We start from the raw sequence: 26,614 nt of genomic DNA, 5'->3' as shown, positions 1-26,614 counted from the left end.
GATAAAGCTGAGCCGATTGATGTAGTGTATCTAGATTTTCAGAAAACTTTTGACAAAATGCCTCATGACACACTCCTGAGAAAGTTAGAGAATTATGTTGTGGATTAGGAATTGGTTATTGACAAAATAGAGGTTAGGGTTAAATGGCCATTTTTCTCAATGGAGGAGGGTGAATAGTGAAGTGCAGAGGGATCTGTACTGGGACCAGTACTATTTAACATTCATAAATGAACTGGAAATCAGAACAATTGAGGTAATAAAGTATGCACAAAACTATTTAAGGTTGTTAAAACATATGTACTGTGAAAAACTACAAAAGACAAAGAAATTGGAAGACTTGGCATCCAAATTACAGATCAAATTTAATGCGGACAAATGCAAAGTAATGCACATTGGGGAAAATAATCTGAATCATTAGTTACCTGATGCTAGGATCCACCTTTTGAGTCAGCACCCAAGAAAAAGATCTAAGTGTCATTACAGACAATACGCTGAAGTCTTCTGCCCAGTGTGCAGCAGTGACCAAAACGAACCCACAAACAGGATACTAGGAATTATTAGAAAAGGGATGGTAAATAAGCCCAAGCGGGTTCATTTTCAAAGCACTTAGACTTACACAGTTCCATAAGTTACTATACAACTTTGTAAGTGTATGTGCTTTGAAAATACACCTCCAAGAATACTATAATGCCTCTGGACTGCTCCATGATGCGACCTCACCTTGAGTACTGCATTCAAGTCTCTCAAAAAAAGATACAGTATAGCAGAATTAGAAAAGGTTCAAAGAACAGCGACCAAAATGAGAAAGGGCATGGAACGCCTCTCATATGAGGAAAAGCAAAAGAAATCAAGGCTCTTCATCTTGGAAACGAGATGGAACTCCCAGGGCCGGCTCAACTTATGGACCAGATGAGAGTGGGAGAGTGGTCCAGGGCGCCGAACACCCATGACATCACCCGGCTCATAGTTTGTATTCTGCCTGCCTCTCTTTCCCGTATGCACTGGTCCGATATTGCTCCTTTCCCCCGAGCGCAAGTAGTTTAGTATCTATCCAGCTCTCTGTCACCTTCCCTGCCCCCGACGGCTCTCTCTCTCTCTCTCTGCTTCCCACCGTTTTACCTTTTTCTTTCATATGCGGTAAAATCTTCGAAGTTCGCCTCTCCAGCCACGGAAACAATACTGAAAAGCTTCCTACGGCCGCACTGTACTGCGCTGCCGCTTTCCCCGTAATCTGAACTGTCGTCATTCCAAACAGGAAATTGCATCAGAAGGGGACAGGACGGGTCAGAGGCAATTGAGAAGCGGAGACGGCATGACGTCAAACTGTTGAAAAGCCACTTAGGTTAGTCTCTGTTTCCCCTTCCCTGCGCAGCCGTCGTTCTGAGTACACTCAAAACAAAGCAAACAAACACGAGCTAGCACACGGATGTACACAGAAAAAGTATAATAACGGGATAACTTTTTAAAGATAGGGTAGTTATTTGTTATAAATCAGTGTGTCATTTGGAGGGGCTGGATAGAGGGACACCCTAGCACGTGTTATATTCGTGCAGATATTTTTTCTTCTGGCCAGTAAAACAGACATCATGTTATGAGAATCAGGTACTCAACAGTCAGAGTTTCTAGCTATCTATTTAGTTATTTACTTATTTATGGCACTTATATCCCACATTAAACATGAATTAGATTGAAACCTGGGACCATTTAAAATCTCTGGGCAAGTCACTTAACCCTCCATTGCCCCAGGTACAAATAAGTACTTGTAAATAATATGTAAGCCGCATTGAGCCTGCCATGAGTGGGAAAGCGCGGGGTACAAATGTAACAAAAAAAAAGATGGTTTGTGGGAACTTGCTCCTTCGTTTTGTGGAATATAGTGCTATATTATAAAAAATGCACTTAATATTGTTTATTACTACTACTTAAAATAAAAATATTAAATGAGGGCAGATCTACCTTCATGCAGAAATCCAGAGTCAATCAAAATATCCCATTTTCCAGTTCCCATATATATTTATTTCAATTTTCAACAGCATTTTCTAAGCTACTACCCAAATACGAACACAATTATAATGTTAGTTAAAAGTTTTGGATGTTACTGAATTCTATTATTCTGTTTCACAGTATTTCCAGTTTTGGCACACTCATCACAAGGACAAAATATAAGAAAACCAATGGACTGCATTAAGGGCTTATAGCCCATTTAGTTATGTTTAAACAAATGAGAGCTCTGCATGAAAGAAAATATTTATTTTTTATTATTTTGACTTATGAAAACCACTTGTCCCTGAAACATGCTCAAAACAGAAGCCATATGTAGACATAAATAACAGGAAATAAGAATTGAATATCACTAAAACAGCTTCAAAATTATTGTAGCTGAAACAGCAGTTATAAACTCTGTAGTTTGTGCTCATTTTTCTACATTGTTCTATACAATAGAAATCAAACAAAATAAAACATGGAAAAGACCCCAAAGTCATCCACAAAGGAAAGATATTCAACATAAAGGGATCTTTCACTTGCTCATCTTCCAATGTGGTATATATCATTCAGTGTAAAAAATGTAACGAAGGATGCTATATTGGAGAAACAGGCCAGATGCTTAAGACAAGATTCAATTTACATAGACATCATATGAACAATACTGGTGCCAGCAGGGTTCCCACGCCTGTTGGTCAACATTTTACAGGACCAGGACACTGTACCAGTGACTTCACAGTGAGAATCCTCAAAGGTAACTTTAAAACCATACAAGAACGTAAGACCTTTGAAGTCAGAATGATTGAATATTTTAACACCCAACAGAAAGGACTTAACAAGGATCTGCGGTTCCTAGCCCATTATAAACCATAAAGCTGTATGTCTCTGTTGATCACCCTCCCCTCACCTATCCACACCCATCCTGTTAGAATATCAATGATATGCTTTGATGTCCCCATGCATATTTCCTACCCACCCCCCTCCTCCCACCCTGTCAGACTGTCATAGTAATGCTTGAATGTTTTCACTTATATACACTTTCAGCTAGCACATTTGCTTATTTCCGATCTGAGGAAGAAGGGCAACCTTCGAAAGCTAATCAAGAAATGTATTAAGTTATGTCCAATAAAAAAGGTATCATCTTATTTTCTTTTCCATGTTTTATTTTGTTTGATTTCTATTGATAACCTTAAGAGTGGACTAACACGGCTACCACACTCCTCTTCTATACAATAGAGATGGCCAAAGTTCAGTGAGGATATCCTGCTTCCTGATAGGTTCATCTTAACTGTTATTGTAATCTGCCTTGGGCAGCTTGGTGTTATTAAGATGGAATATATTGAAATTAAATGGAAGTAAAATTAAACTCGTCTTTCATTGGGGCACATGGAATCTTTGGGTCCTGTTTACTAAGTTGTCAAATAAGTAAAAAAACTTAAAACACTTTGTCCTCCACTTTTTAAGGCACTGCCTATCCAACTGGAACAGCTTTTGACTTTTTAGTGATGGAACACATTTGTGGTATCTTTTCTTCCTTGGTTTTACATTTTTTTTCAATTCACACTGTTCGCAGTAAAATCTTCGAAGTTCGAACCTGCAGCTGCAGCAACGATACAGAAAAGCTGCCTGCCCTGCACTGCGTTACCCTGAGTCTCTCTCTGTACTCTGTTCCAGTGTGCGTCCCGCCCTCTTCAAACGTAACTTCCTGTTTGGGACGGGTCAGAGGCAGAGCAGAGAGGAGGAGAGGAGACACATGCTGTAGAAGTGCAGGGCGAACACGGGAAGCTTTTTGCGGTGGCTGCAGGAGCGAACTTCAAAGATTTTACTGCATATGGAAGTAAAAGGTAAAACAGGGTGGGAAGGGAGGCAGAGAGAGAGAGAGAGAGATACCAGACCATTTTCGTGCGGGAAGGAGAGGAGAAACGCTGGATCAGTTCATGCGATAATGGAGGCAGGCAGAATGCAAATTATGAGCTGGTTGATGTCATGTGCTGGGGCGCTTGGCGGTGGCGCCCTAGACCAGAGCCTCACGGTTCGTAGGTTGATCTACCCCTTGTTGTCCTGGATTTCTGAACACCCTATCCTGTGCATTATGGGACTTGCCACTTTATTTTTATTGGGTAGGATCTAAGGTACTACAAATCCCAACCTGGAACTGACTGGGTGACTTGTCATTTCTGCATGCCCAAAGCATAGAAAGAGTTAGTTACTAACCATTTTATTTATTTTTATCATTTGTATGGCGCTTCTCTGACTTACGTAGTGCCGTACATAGGTCCTTGATAGTGTCTAAGTTCATGTGGTGTATAAAGTAGTGAAGCCATACATTAAAACATCTAAGAGATCCACCTAAAATACGAAGGCATGATTCATGATTATGAACAGTGGGCTATAAACAATTGCTCTTGAAAGTAAATTCTGTTATTTTAATTATTGAGTCATATGATAGCTGTCTTCAATGTTGTTCAAAGTACTTAAAAGTAAAAAAATAAATGTATAGTTTTGTAACCCCGGTTTCATGGCTTTGCAAGCACAGGTTTAAGCGGGGCCACAAAGCTCAGTTCCTTTACCACCAGATGTGTCAGGGGACACGAACACTGCACTCAAAAGTTCCAGTTCACCTGCAATTGAGCTTGGGAGTGGATGAGTGGTGCGGAACTGAGAGCTTGAGAAGAACTCTGTAGTGTTACTTTACTATCATTCTGGGAAATAGCACTCATTCTCCAAAAATCACTATGCACTCCAGGAGTTTGATTAAATACAAACCAACTTTACTGACACGTCTGTAACCTGCAACCAGTTCTTCTGAAACTCTTTATATACATTGTCTACCCAAGGTTATTGGTGATAATCTTAGCCACGCCTCTTTACTCTTTGGGGATATCCAATACTGTGCATATTTACACAGACTCCTGTCCTTTACTCATCCTGTTGTGTCAGAAATAAATCCAAGGCTGCTTCTATTACACCTGATATCAATCCAGACTCTTTCAGGCACAGACCCTTTTGTCACATAATGCCTGAGTGCTACCCCTAGCACCCATGTGGGGTTAACCCTGTGGCCACCTGGAGGGTCCTACCCAGCACTGCCCAAGCCTGCCTTCACCTGTGCAAGCGCGCCTATACTGGCATACCCTGCAAGTTATTTCCCTGATGGTTTCTAGAGACACTGGGGCCGCAATCCTAGGGGGTCCAACAGGTCCTAGAAAATCATTCACAGAACAAGAACACAAGCAGCCAGGACTCTTAGTCGGTTCAGGATCACAGAGCTAATAAATGAACAGGTTTATTATCAGAAAAATTAGAACAGTTATAGCAAACAGAAATAAGTAAAATCACAAGGACTTAGGTAGTAAAAAGTGTTTAGTTAGGTTTAATACTAAGTAGTATCTAAAGAGGTCAGGAAGATAAACTGTTCACAGGAATTGAACAGGGTTTCATTGAAGAAGTCTGCTCCCTCCGCATTCTCAACTGAGACTGAGTTCTAGCACATTCTGGGCTAGATCTTCGGCTTCAGGGCACAGAGCATTAGCATTAAGGGTGTTAGGCCAATGGCACTGCATGTCACTTTTCCCCTCAGGGGTTTTCCTCTTTTCTTGGGGAAAGGTAAGCTACAAAGAAACAGACCTCTGCTATAGCTATGATATAGAGATCAAACTCCGCCTGCTGGCCAAATAGGGGAAAAAAGGTGTCATAGGGCAACATAAATCACAAGCATGAAAGTCCCCTATGTCACCACACCTTTAGGCTGTCCATCCAGCAGTGCACCTTGCAGGGCTACATTCCGGTCTTGGACAAGCTTCCCCTCTCCTAGTCCCGCTTCCAGGCTGGATTCTGTCTTTCTCATTTGCCACTTAGAGAGGCAGCAACTCCTTTTACTCCAGGATCCCCCAATACTCTCAAGGGTCCTGGCAGAGGTATAGGCAACCAAAGACCTCATGTACCTCTCTCCAAACTCTTTGATTACTTTCCAAACTCCACCTCTCCTGTCACTTTCTACAGGGATTCACTTTGTGCAGCTTTTCTGCCAAAACCTCCCCTGGACAGTTTGCAATATTACTGATGTTTTCTGACTGGATCTATAGCTTTTAATCAAGGGAATCTCTGAAACACTTGACTTCGGTATAGCAAAGAATATTTTATCATTGTTGTCATTATCATCTGCATTAGAAATACTGCTGTCTAATTCATCACTTGGATTTTCAACTTCTTCGTTATCATAGTCATGCTGTCCAATTACAAAGAAGGCTTTTACAAAGTTAGAATCGTTGACTCTTGCTCCAATAATTTTTCGTCTGCTGGCAAACTCTATCTGAATATACTCAAGAACTGAAGCAAAAATGTTAAATGAGTGGGAACCTTTCAGCCTTAAAGCTAGGCAAGCATACTTCCTTTGTAAACATTCTATCAATCCAATGGACAGTCAGATTTGCTACCAATTTCAGCCTCAACTCTGCTTCAAAGTGACCCAACTCACCACTGTTTTGTTTGACTGGAGACCAGTAACGAGTTCAACAACCACAGGCAACGCCACTGTTCTTATAGGCTTTATTCATTAAACAGCAAAATTTAAGGTGAGATGATCCACAGTTTGCGTGTGAGGTTTGCAATAGCAAAATCCTGTTCCTGGTTTTGCTGTTTCATTTGGGTTACTGAAGACTCCTCATTTGCATCTCGTTTCTGCTTTTACTTTTAACTGCAAGCATCAAATGTAACTGAGTAAAAGTTGTAAAAAATTAGCGAAATGATTACTTAAGTAAAAGTAACAGATGTTTTCTTGTACTTCTTTTACAAGTAAAAGTAGCAAAACTTTTACTTAAGTACAGAAACTAGTTACATTTACTTAGTTACTATACAACATTGTCTTAGATCAGGGTTGGTCATGTTGGTTCTTGGCAAATAGGTCTGTGTAAAAGACGGCACAAAAAATCAGGTTTGAATATTTTCTACAGAGATCTGAGAGAATATGGAGGATCTCACACAGTCAGTTGTTTACCTTTTTCCTCAGCTAAATAGCAAAAAAAAAAGTGTTAGAAGGAAAGGAGACCTCAGAATAAAAAATAAGTAGGTGGGTGGGTGACTTATCAGTTGTGTAGTATTGCTTTAACACACTGTGGCATAGACTGGGTAATATTTTTGAAGTGCATTATGTCAAGCAAGCAATGATACTTTTTTTCTTTTGTAACTGAATTCTGAAAATACATTGTGACCAGAGTGACCAGGTAGTGACGGTACATAAGAATAGGCATAACCAGCATCAGAAGCTTTTGGGAGCAGCAGTGTTCAAATCAGAAGCATGTTGACATGCTGGTTAACTGATAGAAAAGGGATAAAATTTAATGTGGCAAATGCAGTGGGTCAGATGGGCTACATTTTGGGATATTAAGGGAGCTCAGAGATGTTGTGGTAGTTCTGCTGGTGATGTGTCATTCCTGAAGATTTTTAGTTTATATACAGATTTGATAAACTGCATTTTGGTAAAAACAGTAAGTGTACAAGTAAAAATATATTTAAAATGTTAAACATTAAAATAGTAAATGTGTATTTCAAAGGTAGTCAGATTTTTTTTTTTTTTTTATAAAGGAGGAGGAGAGAGAGCTTCCATGTGTGCTGCAGCTTAGCAATCTGCTATCCCACCAGGTGATCTGAAGACTGAACAAAAAACCATGCCTTCACTGCTGATTTAAATCTAGACTGACAGGAAGAGAATTCCAAAGCCTAAAGGCCAGGTATGTAAAGGTCATATGAAGGGTGAATTCAAGAAAATATTTTTGATGTTGGGGACTCATGGGGAAATAACAAGCAGCTTACTCTGAGTGGAACGGAGGGATCTCTGTGACATATAGGTGATCAGCCAAGTTATCAAACACAGTGCGGGGTCTTCACATTAAGTGCTATGAAATTAGACGTAGGAGGTTGTTTTTAGTGTTGCACAGTAATTCCAGGTGTATATGCCAACTTTTACACATGTAGATTGCAAATGTCTGTAATTGAAAGTTGTAGGATTCAGGAATTTACACATAGGATTGCCACTGGTATTTAACATTGCTGAGTGTCGCACATAGTGTCAGCTGTATCCAGCTGTGATTGAGGGGAGCAGTTGTGCTCACTTCTGTGATGTCTGACCACTGCCTTAAAAAAAAAAAAAAAGAGCTGTTTCACTGGACTCCTTAATTGGCTCTTATGCACCATATATACTCAAATCCAAACATGTCTGAATATAAACTGAGATAACAGGTCTCTGCACCCTTTTTTTTGAGGGGGGGGGGATGTTAACTTTAAAATAAACCAAGAGTTTGTATTTCAGCATTTCTCCCTTTCTCTCCTATGGGGTCTAGCATTGCTCCTCTTACCTCTCTCTCCCAGGTCAGCTGATGCTGACACAAAGAGCATCATGGTTGGCTCAAGGCTTCTGGCTTCTATTTTAGAGGGGGCGGGAGCCAGCAAGCTTTGAGCATGCATAGATGCTCAAGGCCTGCACCGGCTGACTGCAATGCTTTTTTGTGTTGGCATCAGCCGACCTGGAAGAGGGAGGTAAGGGGAGAATGCCAGACACCACGGGGGCTGGGGGGGGGAGGGGGGGCTTGAATAAATGTGATTTTTGAAGGTTTTTTTTTTTTTTTTTTGAAGAATTTTCTCATTTTATATTCAAGTATATATGGCAGAGGTTTTCAACCCAGTCCTCGGGGAGCATCCAGCCAGTTGGGGTTTTCAGGATATCCCTATTGAATTCAGTGAGATATCCTGAAAACTCTGACTGACTGGGTGTTCCCTGAGGACTGAGTTGAAAATCTCTAATGTACAGTATACTTTTTGAAATCGACCGCTCATATGCATGTTTCATAGCCAGTACTTGTTTGTTGCAACATCAGCACTTACACATGTAAAGCCCTGAGTGATACTGTTTTTTTCTTAAAAAAAATTTTTTTCTGAAATGACTGCTCCAAGTCTACATGCTGTGAAGCACATGTGACCTCAAATAATGAAAAGAAAAATAGCAGACCCCCACTTCTCTCTCTTACACTTCCTCCTCTCCCCACTCATTAAAAGCAGGAAGGCAATGGCAACATTAGATTGTAAGCTCTGTCAAGCAGGGACTGTCTCTTCATGTTCAAGTGTACAGCGCTGCGTACGTCTAGTAGCGCTTTAGAAATGATAAGTAGTAGTAGTGGTGGCAACAGAGGCTGCAGTTAATGTGCGTTCACAGACCCAGTACTCTGCATAGGTTTTAAGTTCTAACAGAAGGCCCAAACAGGAAGAGGAGGCAGGGCCTGTGAACATTTACCCCCTCATTTTATATAACATGATACCTATACTCCTATTCCTTCCCCAGTCCTCATTCAGTTTCTTTCTCTCTCTCTTTTTCTTTTCATGCCCTCTCTCCAGCCTTCACCTAGTCTTTAGCTTTCTCTCTCTCACATACTCCCTTCCTTCAAGCCTTTTTCTAATTGCACTCTCGCTGTCCACAGGCAACTATTGTGCTTGGGAGTCTGGCACCTACCCCTGTTACCTTGCTATATGCAGAGCTGCCTCACAAGAAGTGTGTCTCCCTTGTCTGCACTATGATTAGGCTCTCTTAGCTTGAGTCACGTGTTGTAAATGTGGAAGACACACTGTGAGGCAGCTCTGCAAAACAAACAAAATTCAGGAGCATGAAATCCAGGGTGCCAGGATGCAATTTTAGGTTCCATGGCAACCTTACATCTGGGCTATTTCAAGCCCTGCCTGCCCTTATATTCTATATTTGTCTTTGCATATGATGCCAATCAATACACTACAGTTACAGTATCCCTTGGAATCTATAAAGGGCACCCAGATTTGGGTGTGATCCAGAGAAGCATGTGCAACCTAATTGATTAACAAGCCAAATAACATCAATAATTGAATGCTACCAATTACTGTTAATTGGCAGCAATTAAGGATTGTGTGTGCATCTAGTTGTGCCTATTCTGTAAGCCTGGGTGCCCAAATCCCATAGTGTGCAACCCAGAAGGGGGCATGAGCAGGTCAGGGGCATTCTCAAAAGATGTGTGCAGTGTTGTAGAATTCCAGAGATCTGCACCCAAGTTGCATGTCAGGATTTATACCACGTTTCTGTTGGCATAAGTCCTTGTGCTCAAAGTTTGGGTGGGAATACCCACTAGACGCTATTCTATGAAGGAGATTTATCCCAAAGTTCTCTTTATAGAAGTGCTGATTTTTCCCCTAAACATTTGCATCTGCTGGGTAATTTCAAACGCCAGGCCACTCAGAGCCCAGAACAGTGGCATTAAAAAAAACAAAAACTGGTTACATCACTACAGGTACTTCCTATTATTTGTGTGCAGGAAAGATAAGTCAGTCCTCTGTAACAGCTTTAAGCATAAACATGCACTATCTGCTGGCCAAATAGGAAAAATACACTTCAGAACATAATCAATGCAGGAAAATATCAAATACGTTTTACAGGCTTACACACAGTTTCTTCACAACTGTACATTGGTGAACCCCCATGTGTTTGTGGTACTAGTAAAGAACACGTTAAGGAGAGATCATGCTTATAAGTCCAGACATATGTCTGCTGATAATGAAGGAACAGTACAGACTAGTGCTGTCCAATTCACTAATACGTTTGGGGGAAAATCAGGACTATCCCTACCTCTCTCCCGGTGTCACCCAAGCCACTGCTGCTGCTTCTCAATACCGCAGTCTTGGTATTCGTGCAGGCCGCCGGCTCTGTCCCAAAACAGCAAGTGACATTCAAGGGGGTGTGACTGACTTTTGCACCGATGGAGGATCCAGCCTCATGATCAGTAGCTCATTTTACTGTGGCTGCTGCTCATCTAGAGAAGCAACAGCAGCAGGGGCAGGATGGGAGGGGGGAAACAGAGAGGAGGCAGATGCTAGATTGGGGGTAATAGAGAGGAGACAGAGGCTGAATGGAAGAGGTGGAGACTGAAGAGAGAGAGGGTAAAGGTTGACTGGAAAGCAGGGCAGATGCTGAATTGAAAGGGAGAGAAGGAGGGCATACACTGGAGAGGGGAGGACAAGAGAGAAAAAAGGGAGGAAGGACTAGGGAAAGTGGAATGAGGGGAGAAGCTGATCATGAGGAGGGATAGGGACATAAAGATGCAGTGCTGGGAATAGGGTCACAGAGGGATGCAGCTGGATAGGGCAAGAAAAAAGACACAGAGAGGGGAGATGCTCAACATGGCAGGAAGATGTGGCAGGGACACAGAGGGGAGTTGAATGATGCCAAATGGACCAGGAGACCCCAGCAAAAGAGTTAAGAGAAGATAGAAGAAAGCAGAAACCTGAGACTGGACCAGACAACAAAGGTAGAAAATTTTAATTTAATTTTCTATTTATTGACAGTAGCCTTAAGAATGGAATCGAATTAAAAAGTTAATTCATATGAGTGGATTGACTCAAAAATGTTCTGGCCAAATTGGACAGCACTAGTACAGACATCGGTACACAGTAGAAGAGCACACAGCCTGTTAGTACATAAGTACATAAGCACCGCCATACTGGGAAGGACCAAGGGTCCATCAAACCCAGCATCCTGTCTCCGACAGCGGCCAATCCAGGCTTCAAAAAAAAAAAATTTAATAATGTTCAATGGACTTTTCCCTCAGGAATCTGTCCAAACCCCCTTTAAATTCCGTAAGGCCAGCTGATGTCACTACATTCTCCGGCAACGAGTTCCAGAGTCTAACTACACGCTGAGTAAAGAAAAAACTTTCTCCTATTTGTTTTAAATCTACCATATTCTAGCTTCATCTTGTGTCCCCTGGTTTTGTTGTTGTTTGAAAGTGTAAACAATCGCTTCACATCTGTCTGCTCATTATCTTGTAGACTTCTATCATATCACCCCTCAGCCGCCTTTTCTCCAAACTGAAGAGCCCTAACCTTCTATGCCTTTCCTCATAGGGAAGTCGTTCCATTCCCTTTATCATTTTCATCGCCCTTCTCTGCACCTTTTCTAATTCCTTTATATCTTTTTTGAGATGCGGTGACCAGAATTGGACACAATACTCGAGGTGCGGTCGCACCATGGAGCAATACAACGGCATTATAACATCCTCGTGTTTGTTTTCCATCCCTTTCCTAATAATACATTATGTGCGCTTTCTTAGCCGCCTCAGCACACTGTTCTCACAAAGAACACATTTAGGGACCTTATCTCTTGGGCTGTAGCTTACATGTGACTGTTTGTAGATCACAATATTTTTTTTCTGTTAATATTTATGAAATCATATCCTTGCTTACTCTCATCTTCCTAGATTTATGGAGAAATTTTCCAGCCTACTGTGCATATTGCAATGTTTATGAGATGTTCTGAATACAAAAATGAAACAGCTTGACTCTTGTTTACTAGGGCACGTTAGCATTTTTAACGCACCTACAATTAGTGCACGCTAACCATGTAGGCGCCTATAGGGATATTGTAGGCATGTACATGGTTAACGTGCGTTAAAGACGCTAACGTGCTTTTAACGTGGCTTAGTAATCACGGCCCTAAAATATTTTCTATGTTTTTGCTGTTAGAATTTAAAAAATGATTTGGATTTATTTGTCTTGGAGCTAGCTGTAACTACTATGCATCTGATTCGTTCTGGTCATTATTTCATATACATGTAAATTTGCAATAACCATATGACAAAATAAAATGTTATTTGGGGTTTGAAAAAAAATCTGCAAAATGTACCAGGGATAAAATGCACTTATGTGCCTCCCCCACCCTAATAATTTGCTTTTGATGGCAGGGGATGGGGATGGGGATGGGCATTGAGCCTGCCATGAGTGGGAAAGTGTGGGGTACAAATGTAACAACAACTTGTGGGTAGCAGCAGTACACACTTGTGCATATCTGCCCACAGAAAGTAGCAGTCTTCCCCATGCAACAGCCCCTTTTCCCCAACTTCAGTGCAGTTCTCTCTCTAGTCTCCTAGCTCAGATGGATGTCTCTTCCAGTTCCCCCCTCAGTCTCGTCTTTTCTTCTTACTCTTTAATGGGGAAGGACAATTTCCTGGTACTGTGCTACTGCCTCTCCTTCAGCACTCAAGATTGTTACCTTCTGCCGTTTGCTACTTTCTGTGGGGAAGAGTGTTGCCCACAGCACTATTGTACCTGCTACTACTTCCACTTGGTAGCAGGGGCGTAACCAGACCTCCAGGTGGGAGGGGGCCAGAGCCCAAGGTGGTGGGGGGGAGGGCACATGTTGGTCGCCCCCCACTGCTTCTGCTGTACATCTTGGCTGGCGGGGATTCCCAGCCCCCGCCAGCTGAAACACTGCCGCCACAAATACATTAGCTGGCAGGGGTACATAAGTACATAAGTACATAAGTAGTGCCATACTGGGAAAGACCAAAGGTCCATCTAGCCCAGCATCCTGTCACCGACAGTGGCCAATCCAGGTCAAGGGCACCTGGCACGCTCCCCAAACGTAAAAACATTCCAGACAAGTTATACCTAAAAATGCGGAATTTTTCCAAGTCCATTTAATAGCGGTCTATGGACTTGTCCTTTAGGAATCTATCTAACCCCTTTTTAAACTCCGTCAAGCTAACCGCTCGTACCACGTTCTCCGGCAACGAATTCCAGAGTCTAATTACACGTTGGGTGAAGAAAAATTTTCTCCGATTCGTTTTAAATTTACCACACTGTAGCTTCAACTCATGCCCTCTAGTCCTAGTATTTTTGGATAGCGTGAACAGTCGCTTCACATCCACCCGATCCATTCCACTCATTATTTTATACACTTCTATCATATCTCCCCTCAGCCGTCTCTTCTCCAAGCTGAAAAGCCCTAGCCTTCTCAGCCTCTCTTCATAGGAAAGTCGTCCCATCCCCACTATCATTTTCGTCGCCCTTCGCTGTACCTTTTCCAATTCTACTATATCTTTTTTGAGATACGGAGACCAGTACTGAACACAATACTCCAGGTGCGGTCGCACCATGGAGCGATACAACGGCATTATAACATCCGCACACCTGGACTCCATACCCTTCCTAATAACACCCAACATTCTATTCGCTTTCCTAGCCGCAGCAGCACACTGAGCAGAAGGTTTCAGCGTATCATCGACGACGACACCCAGATCCCTTTCTTGATCCGTAACTCCTAACGCGGAACCTTGCAAGACGTAGCTATAATTCGGGTTCCTCTTACCCACATGCATCACTTTGCACTTGTCAACATTGAACTTCATCTGCCACTTGCACGCCCATTCTCCCAGTCTCGCAAGGTCCTCCTGTAATCGTTCACATTCCTCCTGCGACTTGACGACCCTGAATAATTTTGTGTCATCGGCGAATTTAATTACCTCACTAGTTATTCCCATCTCTAGGTCATTTATAAATACATTAAAAAGCAACGGACCCAGCACAGACCCCTGCGGGACCCCACTAACTACCCTCCTCCACTGAGAATACTGGCCACGTAATCCTACTCTCTGCTTCCTATCTTTCAACCAGTTCTTAATCCATAATAATACCCTACCTCCGATTCCATGACTCTGCCAGCTGAAGACTTTGTCCAGCGCTGGTTTCTGCCACCGCTGTATTGCCTGCCCTGCTTTCTCTTCCCTTCACGTCCAGCATGCTTCTTTTAGTGAAACTGAGCATGCTCAATTTATTTATTTGTTGCATTTGTACCCCACATTTTCCCACCTATTTGGACCTAACCTCCAATGGATACCCAGCTGACCGTACATGGACATTTAATCTCCTCAACACCGAATCAGTTACACAAGCGACTCACAGGTTCGCCAAGACCCACTGCAAACTGGACACGCGTCCCAGTCATCTATTAAAATCCACCCCCGACCGCTTCATAGCAGACCTCACATCCCACCTAAACTTCATGCTACAACAAGGTCTCTTCCCTGAGGAATATGGCAACATCCTACTCACCCCAATACCAAAAGACGCCAAGAAAAGCACAAACATTCTATTTGCTCTCTTGTGGTGTAAGTTGTATGTTCTGGTGTGCGATTTGAAGTTGAACCCTTCTTCCACAAATTTAAAGTTAGGTTCAGTTTGTAATGGTTGGTCCAAGGTGTTGCTGTCCATTTGATGTCTGTTATTAGTAGGTTATGACCTGTGGACAATTTATGTGAAAAGAGGTCCAAATATGTGTCCCTTGATATGGGTAGTTTGCGTGTGAGGCCATTTGAGATCCCAGGACTGTAGGAAGTCTTTACATTCCTGTACATTAGTGGAATTGGAGTCTTCTAGGTGAAAGTTAATGTCACCTAGTAATAGTATGTTAGAATTGTTTACACAGTGGTTTGATATGAAGTCCTTGAAGATGGGCTGGCTTTCGTTCCAGTTGCCAGGTGGTCTGTAGAACAGGACGCAATTCAGGTGATCAGTCAGGGAATTGTTGTGGATTCTAAATGAGGCAATTTCTAGTTGGGGTGTTATGGAGTCGGCAGTGGTTTCGGTGGTGAATTGTTCTCTGTAGATTAGTGCTATCCCTCCGCCTCTCTTTTCCGATCTGGTCCGATGAGTGATTTTGTAACCTGGAGGGCATAGTTCATGGGGTTATTTTGGTTGTGGATCCATGTTTCATTGATAAAGATAAGGTTGAGGTTTTCTGAGGTGATCCAGTCTGATATTGTTGTTGTTTTGTTAATTACAGACCTAGCATTGATGTAGCCCACCTGGATATTTTGGTATGGGGCTATTAGGTTTGGTGTTGTGTGGATTTTTGTTATTTGTCGTTCCTTCCATTTTGTTGGTGATGTCCTTGTTTAAACAATGTTCCTTTAATGTGGTGAGTGTCAGTTTGGTGGAGTGTGGAATGTTTGATCAGTCTTTGGTGATTTTGTAGGATGGGTATGGAATAATGTTCTGTGAGTGGGATGGATAGTACTAGGTGGATTAGTGAAAGTGAGTAGATTACCAGAAGTGTTTTGATTGTATTCATTTTCATTAAAAGGAGTGTGTCCAATATGAGGGGAAGAGAGAGCAGGGTAGACAATGCGGTGGCGCTGCCACAGACCAGTACTGGATGCCGCCAGCCGACCAGGGGCCCAGAGTGAATTTGTGGGGGAGGGCAGGCCCCCGTGGCCCCACCTAGCTACGCCACTGCTTGGTAGTTTCTAGAAGGTGGATTTTCCCTGTTGTCCTCTCTGCCATATCCTGACAATGAGGAGGTGTTTGCTGGCTCTTACCATCAGTGAAAGTCCGTGCTTCTTAGAGAAGTTTAGTTTTTTCAGTCTCTAATGTTAGAAGAATTTGACTGTTGCTCTTAAGATATCATGTATGACTTTGCTGTATACATAGTAACATATCACCATTCTATATCTTTTGTCTCTTCCTCCCCCCTCACCCCCCCCAAACAGCTTTTTACTTTGCTGTGCTTGATGTAATCGGAAGCTTGTGGTAGCATGGGTCTCACTAAACAGTATCTGCGCTATGTAAGTAGTGCAGTGTTTGGGGTGATTGCAAGCCAGAAAGCTAATGTTGTGTTTCTGAACCTGCGAGGTGAGAAGGGACGCTATGTAGCTGTGGCTGCATGTGAACATGTCTTTATCTGGGATATTCGGAAAGGTGAAAAGGTAAGTAACTTATTTTCTGCTTCATGCACAAAAATATTCTTGAAATTTTGGTGAGACCAATGGGCCAGCGGGAATCATATGGCGAGAACTGATGGTTTGGGCTATCATGGTTTTTGCACCATAATCAAAGGAAAAGTACACAACAAAATAATTACTAGCAGAGATTCAGGCCCGCACTGTGAGGATACTTTATGGCACAAAACACATGTAGATCTGAATAATCAATCCTATGTGCATTGTTCCTCTTTCCATCCTTGGAAACATCTGTGGAGGGTAATTTAATAACAGGCCACCTAGGTTTTGAAGCCAAGAGGGTTTCTGTTTTTAGCCCATGTTACAAAGAGATATTTGCCTATGTATCTTTATAAAATACTAGGGGTAAACTGGTAGAAATCACATCGTGACTCTACCTGTTTTCCACCTGAACTCCACCCCAGAACATGCCTACATATGGATTGCATTAAAAATATGCACCGTCTTGTCATTATGCACACTTTTACATGTGTATCATCTGGGCTAATTTTGAAGAAACTCTTATACCCACATGAAACAGGATTTTATACATGAAAAAGTTTATAAAATTATTCCCTCAGAGTCCACTGATAAAAATATGTGAATTCTTGAACAGTGTACTTTTACCCACAGACTGGTTGGGAAGTATTGAAACTACCCCTCACCCCCGCCCATTTCTATGAGTAAAGAGCTATTTTAGTCCCCAGAAAGAGCTTTGAATGCTTCCCTCACTCTGTGCATTTATTTGTCAGAACTGTGCTTTCAAATTAAGTGGCATTTATCGTATACATCTCAGGATTTTCATTTCCAGACCTCTCTTAAAGCAGATGTATTATTTCATAGAAGAATTTCTATTGTTCATAAGTACAAGGCCAGTAGGCACATACAGTTTCCTAATGCTCAGTTTTTATTATGTTAGAAAACTTCACACCTGGCAAAATTCTACTGTAGGTCACAACATTCAAAAGCATATCAACTGTCCCACAGTGTTGAATGTTAGTTCCTGCTGATCTCAGCAGTGCAACTTGTTGGTATAAAGCTCAAATCACAAGATTTACAACACCCACCTCCTCATTGATCAGGCAGTAAAAATTGCTTTTCAACTAATATATCATCCTTAACTAACACCTTTAAGTGTTTTTGATATAAAATATCTTAAAATTATTTGAAGTATTGTCAGGTGGGGGATAACCATGTTTTGCTTCAGCTGTCTCAAGGACTTCCGCCTAAATTTTAAAGCGTCAGCTCACTGGTATTCATATCTTAACCTAGTATTCTTCTGTGTACAAAGTTACATCTGCCCTGAGACAGGAGTAACGTTATGCATATCAGGGGCGTAACTATGTGGGGGCATGGGCCCCCGTAGATTTGGCCCTGCCCCCCCGCTGCCGCCAACCCCTTCGACCCCCCCCCCCTCCCGCCACCAACCTTCCCCCGCCGCCGTCGGGTACCTTTGCTGGTGGGGGTCCCCAACCCCCGCCAGATGAAGTCCTCTTCTCCGGCGCGGCTGCGTTGCTGATCTGCAAGGGCAGGCTTCTGTTTCTGTGAGTCTGACTTCCTGCACGTACATGCAGGACGTCAGACTCACAGAAACAGAAGCCTGCCCTTGCAGATAGCAACGCAGCCACGCCGAAGAAGAGGACTTCAGCTGGCGGGGGTTGGGGACCCCCGCCAGCAAAGGTACCCGGCAGCGGGGGAGGGTTGGTGCGGCGGGAAGAGGGGGTCGAAAGGGTTGGCGCTGGGGGGGTCAAAGGTGGCGGCGGCGGCGGGGAGTTCAAAAATGGGGGGGGGGGGGGGTCGGCAGCATCGGGGGGGGGGAGGATAAAATGTGCCCCTTCACCTCGGGCTCTGGACCCCCCTCCCGCTGAAGTCTGGCTACGCCCCTGATGCATATATGTGCCAGTAAGAATTGGCACGTGTGTGCCTGCATTATAAAATGTGTGCATAATTACTGATACCACTCATTCTTTATTTCCTGGGTAAGCCTATGGGGCCACCTTCTTATATACATATATACCTCTCTGCAATTTTATAAAAGCACTTGCTCAGGTAAATAAACCTTTTTCTACATGTTCAAATTGCTTCTATAAAATTACCTCCAATGTACTAGTAGGAGGATCTGCTGTGTTGAAATGAATGTCAGCCTTCTTCCTTTTCCTCCTTTTCACTTCCCCTGTCCTTTACACCTCTTCTCTGAACTTCCCCTTCTCCCTTTCTCCCTCTGCACTGTACTCTGGTGTCCTCTTTTTCTCTCATCTTACCATTCAGGTGCCATCTAGTCCTTCTTGTGGCCCATGCAAGCTCCTTCAGCTTCCCATCGCCTACTTTGCTTTGCATAAGCTGGTGTTTGGGCCTCCAACTTCATGGGTTCCAACGTGGGTGTCATCATCATGCATAAGCAATGGAGCTACAATGGTTGTTATTTTTAGTATACATTTATATATTTCCCACCAGACCTTGCTGCTCTGGGCCTTCCTCCAGCCTACTACTACTACTACTATTTAGCATTTCTATAGCGCTACAAAGGCATACGCAGCGCTGCACAAACATAGAAGAAAGACAGTCCCTGCTCAAAGAGCTTACAATCTAATAGACAAAAAAAATAAAATAAAATAAGTAAGCAAATCAAATCAATTAATGTGAACGGGAAGGAAGAGAGGAAGGTAGGTGGAGGCGAGTGGTTACAAATGGTTACGAGTCAAAAGCAATGTTAAAGAGGTGGGCTTTCAGTCTAGATTTAAAAGTGGCCAAGGATGGGGCAAGACGTAGGGGCTCAGGAAGTTTATTCCAGGCGTAGGGTGCAGCGAGACAGAAGGCGCGAAGTCTGGAGTTGGCAGTAGTGGAGAAGGGAACAGATAAGAAGGATTTATCCATGGAGTGGAGTGCACGGGAAGGGGTGTAGGGAAGGACGAGTGTGGAGAGATACTGGGGAGCAGCAGAGTGAGTACATTTATAGGTTAGTAGAAGAAGTTTGAACAGGATGCGAAAACGGATAGGGAGCCAGTGAAGGGTCTTGAGGAGAGGGGTAGTATGAGTAAAGCGACCCTGGCGGAAGATGAGACGGGCAGCAGAGTTTTGAACCGACTGGAGAGGGGAGAGGTGACTTAGTGGGAGGCCAGCAAGAAGCAGATTGCAGTAGTCTAAACGAGAGGTGACAAGGGTGTGGATGAGGGTTTTGGTAGAGTGCTCGGAAAGAAAGGGGCGGATTTTACGGATGTTGTAAAGAAAGAAACGACAGGTCTTGGCGGTCTGCTGGATATGAGCAGAGAAGGAGAGAGAAGAGTCAAAGATGACCCCAAGGTTTCGAGCTGAGGAGACAGGGAGAATGAGAGAGCCATCAACAGAAATAGAAAACGGGGGGAGCGGGGAGGTGGGTTTGGGGGGAAAATGAGAAGCTCGGTTTTGGTCATATTTAATTTCAGGTGGCGTTGAGACATCCAGGCAGCAATGTCAGACAAGCACGCTGAAACTTTGGTTTGGATGCAAGGTGAGATATCAGGGGTAGAAAGGTAGATTTGGGAGTCATCAGCATAGAGATGGTAGGAAAAGCCATGGGATGAGATTAATGAACCAAGGGAAGAAGTGTAGATAGAAAAGAGGAGGGGACCAAGAACAGAACCCTGAGGTACGCCGACAGGCAGAGGGATAGAAGTAGAAGAGGATCCACCAGAGTGAACACTAAAGGTGCGGAGGGAGAGGTAGGAAGAGAACCAGGAAAGGACAGAGCTCTGGAATCCAAGTGAGGACAGGGTATCGAGAAGTATGCTGTGATCGACAGTGTCAAAAGCAGCAGAAAGATCAAGAAGAATGAGGATGGAATATTGACCTCTGGATTTAGCCAGTAATAGGTCATTGGAGACTTTAGTAAGCGCAGTTTCGGTTGAGTGGAGAGGGCGAAAACCAGATTGTAATGGGTCAAGAATAGCATGTGAGGAGAGAAAATCAAGGCAGCGGCGGTGAACAGCACGCTCAAGTAATTTGGAGAGAAAAGGAAGGAGGGAGATGGGTCGGTAATTAGAGGGACAAGTAGGGTCAAGTGAAGGCTTCTTAAGGAGAGGTGTGACCACAGCATGTTTAAAGGCAGCAGGGACAGTCGCAGTGGAAAGTGAGAGGTTGAGAATGTGACAGATAAAAGGAATAAGAGTAGGAGAGATGGCATTAAGAAGGTGGGTGGGAATGGGATCAGAGGAACAGGTGGTACATTTTGAGGAAGAAAGGAGAAGTGTAGTTTCCTCAATAGTAACTTCAGGAAAAGAGGAAAGGGAATGAGGGGAAGGAGAGAGAGGGGAACGGACTAGTGGAGGGAGAGCTGGTGAGGTAGAGAAAGCAAGGTTTATCTTTTGAACCTTGTTGTGAAAGAATTCAGCAAGGGTCTGAGGAGATAATGAAGGGGGAGTTGGGGGAGGGGGCACCTTGAGGAGAGAGTTCAATGTGGTGAAGAGAAGTCGAGGATTAGAGCCAAGAGAGTTGGTCAGTTGGATATAATAATCCTGTTTGGCACGTAAAAGAGCAGATTGGAAGGAGGTCAGCATGAACTTAAAGTGTAAGAAATCAGCAAGGGCCCGAGATTTCCGCCAGAGGCGTTCGGCGGAGCAGGTACAGGAACGTAGGTAGCGGATATTAGAAGTCAGCCAAGGTTGGGGTTTTGTACGCCTTACAGGGCGGGTCATCAAAGGTGCAAGAGTGTCTAAGGCAGAGGATAGAGTATTGTTGTAAGAAGAAACAGCCTCGTTGACAGGCGTGGATGGTGCCACAATAGAGAGGAGGTTTGAAACATGGGAGGATAGAGATGAAGGGTCAATATCGTAAAGATTCCTAGATAAATTAGATAGGATAGGACGGGACTGGGAGGGAGGAGATTTAAGTGTGAAAGTTATAAGATGGTGATCAGAGGAGGGATGATCAGAGGCAAGGAAACTAGAAGGTGAACAGTTGGAGGAGAAGATGAGATCAAGACAGTGACCATTTTGATGAGTGGGGGAGGTGGAGCATAGTTGGAGATTAAAGGACGACGTTAAAGCGAGTAACTTGGAAATATAAGAGTTGGAAGGATCATTAGCAGGAATATTAAAGTCACCAAGGATGAGAGAGGGGGAGGAAGGATCATGGAAGAAGGCAAGCCAGGCGTCAAAGTCACTGAGAAAGGATGAAAGGGACTTATCAGGGGGACGATAAATGACCGCTATTCGAAGAGGCAGAGGAGAGAAAAGGCGGATAGAGTGGACTTCAAAGGAGGAAAAACAGTGAGATTGAGGTGGAAGAAGGGGTTGAAATCTGGAGGAGGGAGAGAGAAGTAGTCCAACACCGCCCCCACGGCCAGCAGGGCGAGGAGTATGTGAAAATAGATAACCGCCATGGCACAGGGCTACGACTGAAGCAGAGTCATCAGGGCAGAGCCAGGTTTCTGTTATGGCGAGCAGATGGAGGTGACGCGAGATAAAGAGGTCCTGGATATAGGGGAGTTTGTTACAGATAGAGCGGGCATTCCATAGGGCGCAAGAGAAGGGCAGAGAAGAGGAGGGGAGTAGAGGAATAGAGATGAGGTTAGAGAGGTCACGGTGAGATCTGTAGAATTTGGATAATAGTTGGTGAGGAGGGCCAGGATTGGGATTGATGTCACCAGCTGAGAGTAAGAGAAGGAGTAAAAGAGAGCGGAGGAGAGTAGGAGAGGTGTGGCCACGAAGGCGTCGAAGGCGAGAGTTATTTAGGTGAAATGGGGAAGGCAAAATGGAGGGAAGAAAGAGACGGAGATTAAAAGCCAAGAGGGAGGAAGAGGGTAGGAGAGAAGGTGAGGTGATGAAGTCAATGGATGGGAAGTGAGTTCCTGTAGCGGAGAGAGGAAGGGGGTGAGGGAAAAGATTAGGAAGGGACAGAGCTAGGAAGAGAATGTGAATAGGGGCCATAAATGATTAAGGTACTTTAGCAATTGGAAAAAGATTAGATACAAAGAGAAAAATGCGCGCGGCACCTAGAGCGGAGGCCCTGAGTGGATTGGGGTGGACCTGGGTGTCACCCCGGAGAAGGCTGTAAGGATATGCAGATGAGCTGCAAGTCCTCCACAGCACCTGAAAGGCAGCCGGTGGTAGAGGTGGGCACCTCTCAGCTGAGGAAAGGCTTACCAGGGGTTAGGCCGAAGCCAGCATTCCTCCCCCTGAGGGTCGCCTGATCCACCTCTTGGATCTGTGCAGGCTATTGTCTTTCATCCTTGCTGATCATGTTTGGTGTATTCTTATGTCAGTAGGGTGTATCAGGACCCAAGCAGGTATGCTCTTTGGTGGAGTGTGCATGCACACCCTGTCAGTCATCAACAGACAGACCTCGTAGTGCCATGACAGTGTGGAGGTGGAGCCAGAATTTATCCTGGTACTATTGAGATTCAGCTATCTTAACCAGATACCGACACCAAATTTCAGGTATACTTGGATAAATTGTAGTAATAACTTATACCGGCATATTCAGCACTGGTATCCAGGTATGGCCCAGCACTAAATATACAGATAAAAGTTTTTAGAGGCTGCATTCGTTTTTTTAAAGCAGCACCCAGCCTTGCCTAATTTCACTAAAACCCAGCATGCGCACATGAGGAAGAAATCAGGGCAGGCACAGAATATCACCACCGGAAGGCTTCTGCCAACCCAGATATGTGGGGTTGTGGCAGGTGTGAAAAGCAGCAGGGAGGCAGGGCCAAATGTCCTCCTCCCCCCCACACACACAGTCAAAGTCTGGTTTTGCCTCTGCTTGCCATTCAACAAGCTAGTCTACCCCCCTTCACCCCCATCCCCTGCCTGTACCCTAGAAAGCCCCTGCTAGCTCTCAGGTCTACTATCCCTTACTTTAATACAGTTGCTACTGAGGTTGGAATTTCCTCATCTGTGCATTATGTGGCTCCATGTGAGTTTGAGTCACAAGACTTGCAACCAGCAAGAGAGTTCTTGCGCCACACAGAGTCGTGTGGTACATGGAGGAAGAAATTCCTGCTTCAGCAGCTTTTGCAGCAGCAATGGTAACAACAACAAACTCCATAGAAATGTCAAGTGCCAGAGACCAATTTCTATTCGTCGTGGTGCCTGAGATTTGTCAAGCCCTGGCAATACTGACCTTGAGTTCAAAATATTGGGGTGGGGGGGGGGGGGGGGGGGGAAGATTCTGTAACTCCCATGGCCTGTTGGGTTAATTTCCTGGCCTTACATTACAAGAAAATGTAGAAGATTTGAAATAAAATATATAGAATATTTATGCTGTTGATGGCTGTCTATAGAAATGTTGCAATGATATATATGTAACATTTTTTTTCCTTTTAACTTTCTTTTGCAAAATCCCAGGTGCTTATCCTTTCAGGACTCAAACATGAAGTCACTTATTTGTGCCCTTCTCCTGATGGACTGTGCATAGCAGTTGGGTATGAAGATGGATCGATTCGAATTTTCAGCCTTCTCAGTGGGGAAAGTAATATAACTTTCAATGGGCATAAAGCTGCTGTCACAACTTTAAACTATGATAATCTGGGAGGCAAACTGGTCTCGGGATCCAAGGTAAGAATCTTCTGCTTCTTGTCTAAAACACTAGGGATGGGCAGCCAGACAATTTAGCTCTGTATTTTAAAATTTTTTTCTTTATTGTTTCGAAACAAATGTCATTAATAGTGCGCACTGTTCACATATAATGTTTACTCTTTCTCAATAATGCACTCATGTGTGATCCATCATACATCCAATTAGTGTTGGGAAAGAGTGCGTATGATGGAGTAAATTCAATAAGTAACGCCCAAATTTGGGTGCTGAAAAAAGAGTGCTAAGCACTGTTCTATAAACGACACTCCGAGTTGGGCGCCATGTATAGAATAACGCCTAATGCTGAGATCCATGCCCAATTTTGGGTGCAAGGGTTTACACCAACTGAAACCTGCTGTAAATCCCCATGCCTAATTTAGGTACAGATCCCCCGAATTCTCAAATACTGCGTGCATCTTTAGTGAACACTCCTGAGTTGCCCATGCCCCTACCATGGTCACGCCTCCTTTCACTTGTGTGCTAAAGAATTTATGTGTGCGTATTTATAGAGTAGTGGTTATCAAGATGTGCAAGTAAGTCCAAATTTCTGTCAATTTGCACTGGTAATTAATAGCGCCCAGTTATGGGCGCTAATAGGCTCAACTCAATTGCACATGTAAATTTGGAAAAGCGCCCCAATTTGCACATTTTAAGCGCCATTTATTGAATTCCACTTTATGTGTATATATCACACACTCTTTAAGAAAAGTGCACTAAGTTTATGCTCCTAAATTTAGGCACATAAATTTAGGAGCTTAATTTATGCTCCTAAATGTATGCTAAATGCAGGAGCATTATAGGCCCTAAATTAGGAGCATACATTACGCTTGTAAGTTAAGAACAAAAACTAAATAGAATAAGGGCCTATATGTTCGTAGTGCTCACTCTTACCAGTGAACAGTATGACAGCCCATTCCTATAAATTGCTTATTTAAACTAGGGTTTGGAAAATGTAAGGGGAAGACGCAAGACTGCCACCTACCCACAAAAATAGTGCAGCACAGAGTGTACAAGTGTGTTTTTTTTTTTTTTTTTTTTTACCCCAGTCATGTCAGGGGTCTTGCCTGCTAAGCCCCTTTAGCCCTCAGCAGATTTTCTGTCAGGGGGTGGGACTTATTTTTCCGCTCATCTACATATATTGGTAGCCTGTGCTAGCTAAAGGCCCCTAAAGGGAGCAAAATATAAGGCAGCAGTGGAATTGGGACAAAGGTGGCACTTTAAGGGCAGGTTTTTCTCTTCTTTTCCTTTTTTCCACCCTGTTCCAGCCCATATTGACATGTTAGGAGGAGTACAGCAGCAGTGCAGTTCTTCAGACTTCATCCTCCTCCTTGTTTGCTTTCCAGACCAACTATTGTGCTTGGAACCTCACCGCACTATAATGGCCCATTCAATTCAAAGTGGAAAACAATGGGTCTGGACAACATAGGAGGAGACCTAAAAGTGCTGCACTGCTGCTGTCGCCCTCCTCCTCCTCCTCCTAACAAACCGAGGTGGGCAAGAGTGGTGTGTGAAGGAGGAGACAAGCCGCCATTTTTTTTTCACTGCCACTGCTCTGATTCTGCTCTCCAGTAAGCTGATGGATCTCCTCGGTCTTTTTGCCATCATTCTCTCTGCTGTTATGATTAGGGCCATAAAATGGGACCATTGATGATATGATAGGAGGGAGTGAGGGTAGGTACTGGGGGTGGGAGGCAAGAGAGTGGTGGAGTCAGAGAGGCTCTGGGTTGTGTGGGGGAAGGGGGAAGTAGAGAATGAAGTGAATATGATAGGGGGCAAGAGACTTAAGAGACGTGGAAAGGCTGTGGGGTGAGAAGTGAATGAGGGGCAAGGAGGGCAGTCCTAGAGTGAATGAAAAGCTGTAGAGGGGGCAGGAATGAAGGGATCTCAGGTTCTGTAGTTTGATAATGAGAAGGTTAGAATGGAGACAGAGGGAGAGAGTGAAGGGATTAGAAGGAATATGGCAGGGTGAGGAGAGAATAACTGACTGTGTCAGAGGTGTAGTGGGGTGTGAGGGGATCATCCCTTCCTCTCCCAGTCCTGGATCCCTTCATCTTCCTCCCTCTCATTCCTCTGCTTCCTGATTTCCACCTGTAATCTCCCTCTGTTCCTCTGTTCTCCATCGCCTGTCTTCCTGTCTTAGGTATCTTCTCCTTTTCCCTCGATTCCTCCTTTCTCTATTCCTCTCCTCCCTTCCCAGCACCAAACCCTAAAATCACCTCCTTCCACCCATAAATAAGGACCAAATAAATAAACTGGACAAGGAAAACTGTTAAATGATTAAAGAGTCACATTTAATTTGCAGGTATATGGAACATTATGCAAATCATCCTCTTCGCCCCTTTCAATTGACCTTCATTCAGTGTGGCCTGACATTGAAATGAGTTTGCACGCTGTCTGTCCAGTGTACTACTACTACTACTACTATTACTATTTAGCATTTCTATAGCGCTACAAGGCATACGCAGCGCTGCACAAACATAGAAGAAAGACAGTCCCTGCTCAAAGAGCTTACAATCTAAT

At 43.7% G+C, this 26,614-nt stretch overlaps 2 protein-coding genes across 4 annotated transcripts in view; one reads left to right on the top strand and one right to left on the bottom strand.

The window, feature by feature from the left end:
* GDAP2 (ganglioside induced differentiation associated protein 2) overlaps nt 1-1,237 on the bottom strand; it is a 130,858-nt gene extending 129,621 nt beyond the window's left edge. For both annotated transcript variants that reach the window (XM_030204018.1, XM_030204019.1), the window contains exon 1: nt 1,120-1,237. The gene's annotated coding sequence lies outside the window, so the exon portion shown is untranslated. The remainder of the gene's footprint in view (nt 1-1,119) is intronic.
* A 2,461-nt stretch (nt 1,238-3,698) lies between these two features.
* WDR3 (WD repeat domain 3) overlaps nt 3,699-26,614 on the top strand; it is a 120,676-nt gene continuing 97,760 nt past the window's right edge. The window contains exons 1-4 of one of the 2 annotated variants that reach the window (XM_030204016.1): nt 3,699-3,827; nt 7,624-7,712; nt 16,317-16,532; nt 23,867-24,076. In XM_030204016.1, coding sequence (XP_030059876.1) covers nt 16,362-16,532; nt 23,867-24,076 — 381 coding nt within the window. In that variant the 5' untranslated portion in view covers nt 3,699-3,827; nt 7,624-7,712; nt 16,317-16,361. Of the gene's footprint in view, nt 3,828-7,566; nt 7,713-16,316; nt 16,533-23,866; nt 24,077-26,614 lie in introns of both variants that reach the window. The other variant, XM_030204015.1, reaches the window with a different exon arrangement.

Source organism: Microcaecilia unicolor, chromosome 5 (assembly GCF_901765095.1).
Source record: "Microcaecilia unicolor chromosome 5, aMicUni1.1, whole genome shotgun sequence".
Classification (NCBI taxonomy): Eukaryota; Metazoa; Chordata; class Amphibia; order Gymnophiona; family Siphonopidae; genus Microcaecilia; species Microcaecilia unicolor.
This window is presented reverse-complemented; position numbering and strand designations above follow the sequence as displayed.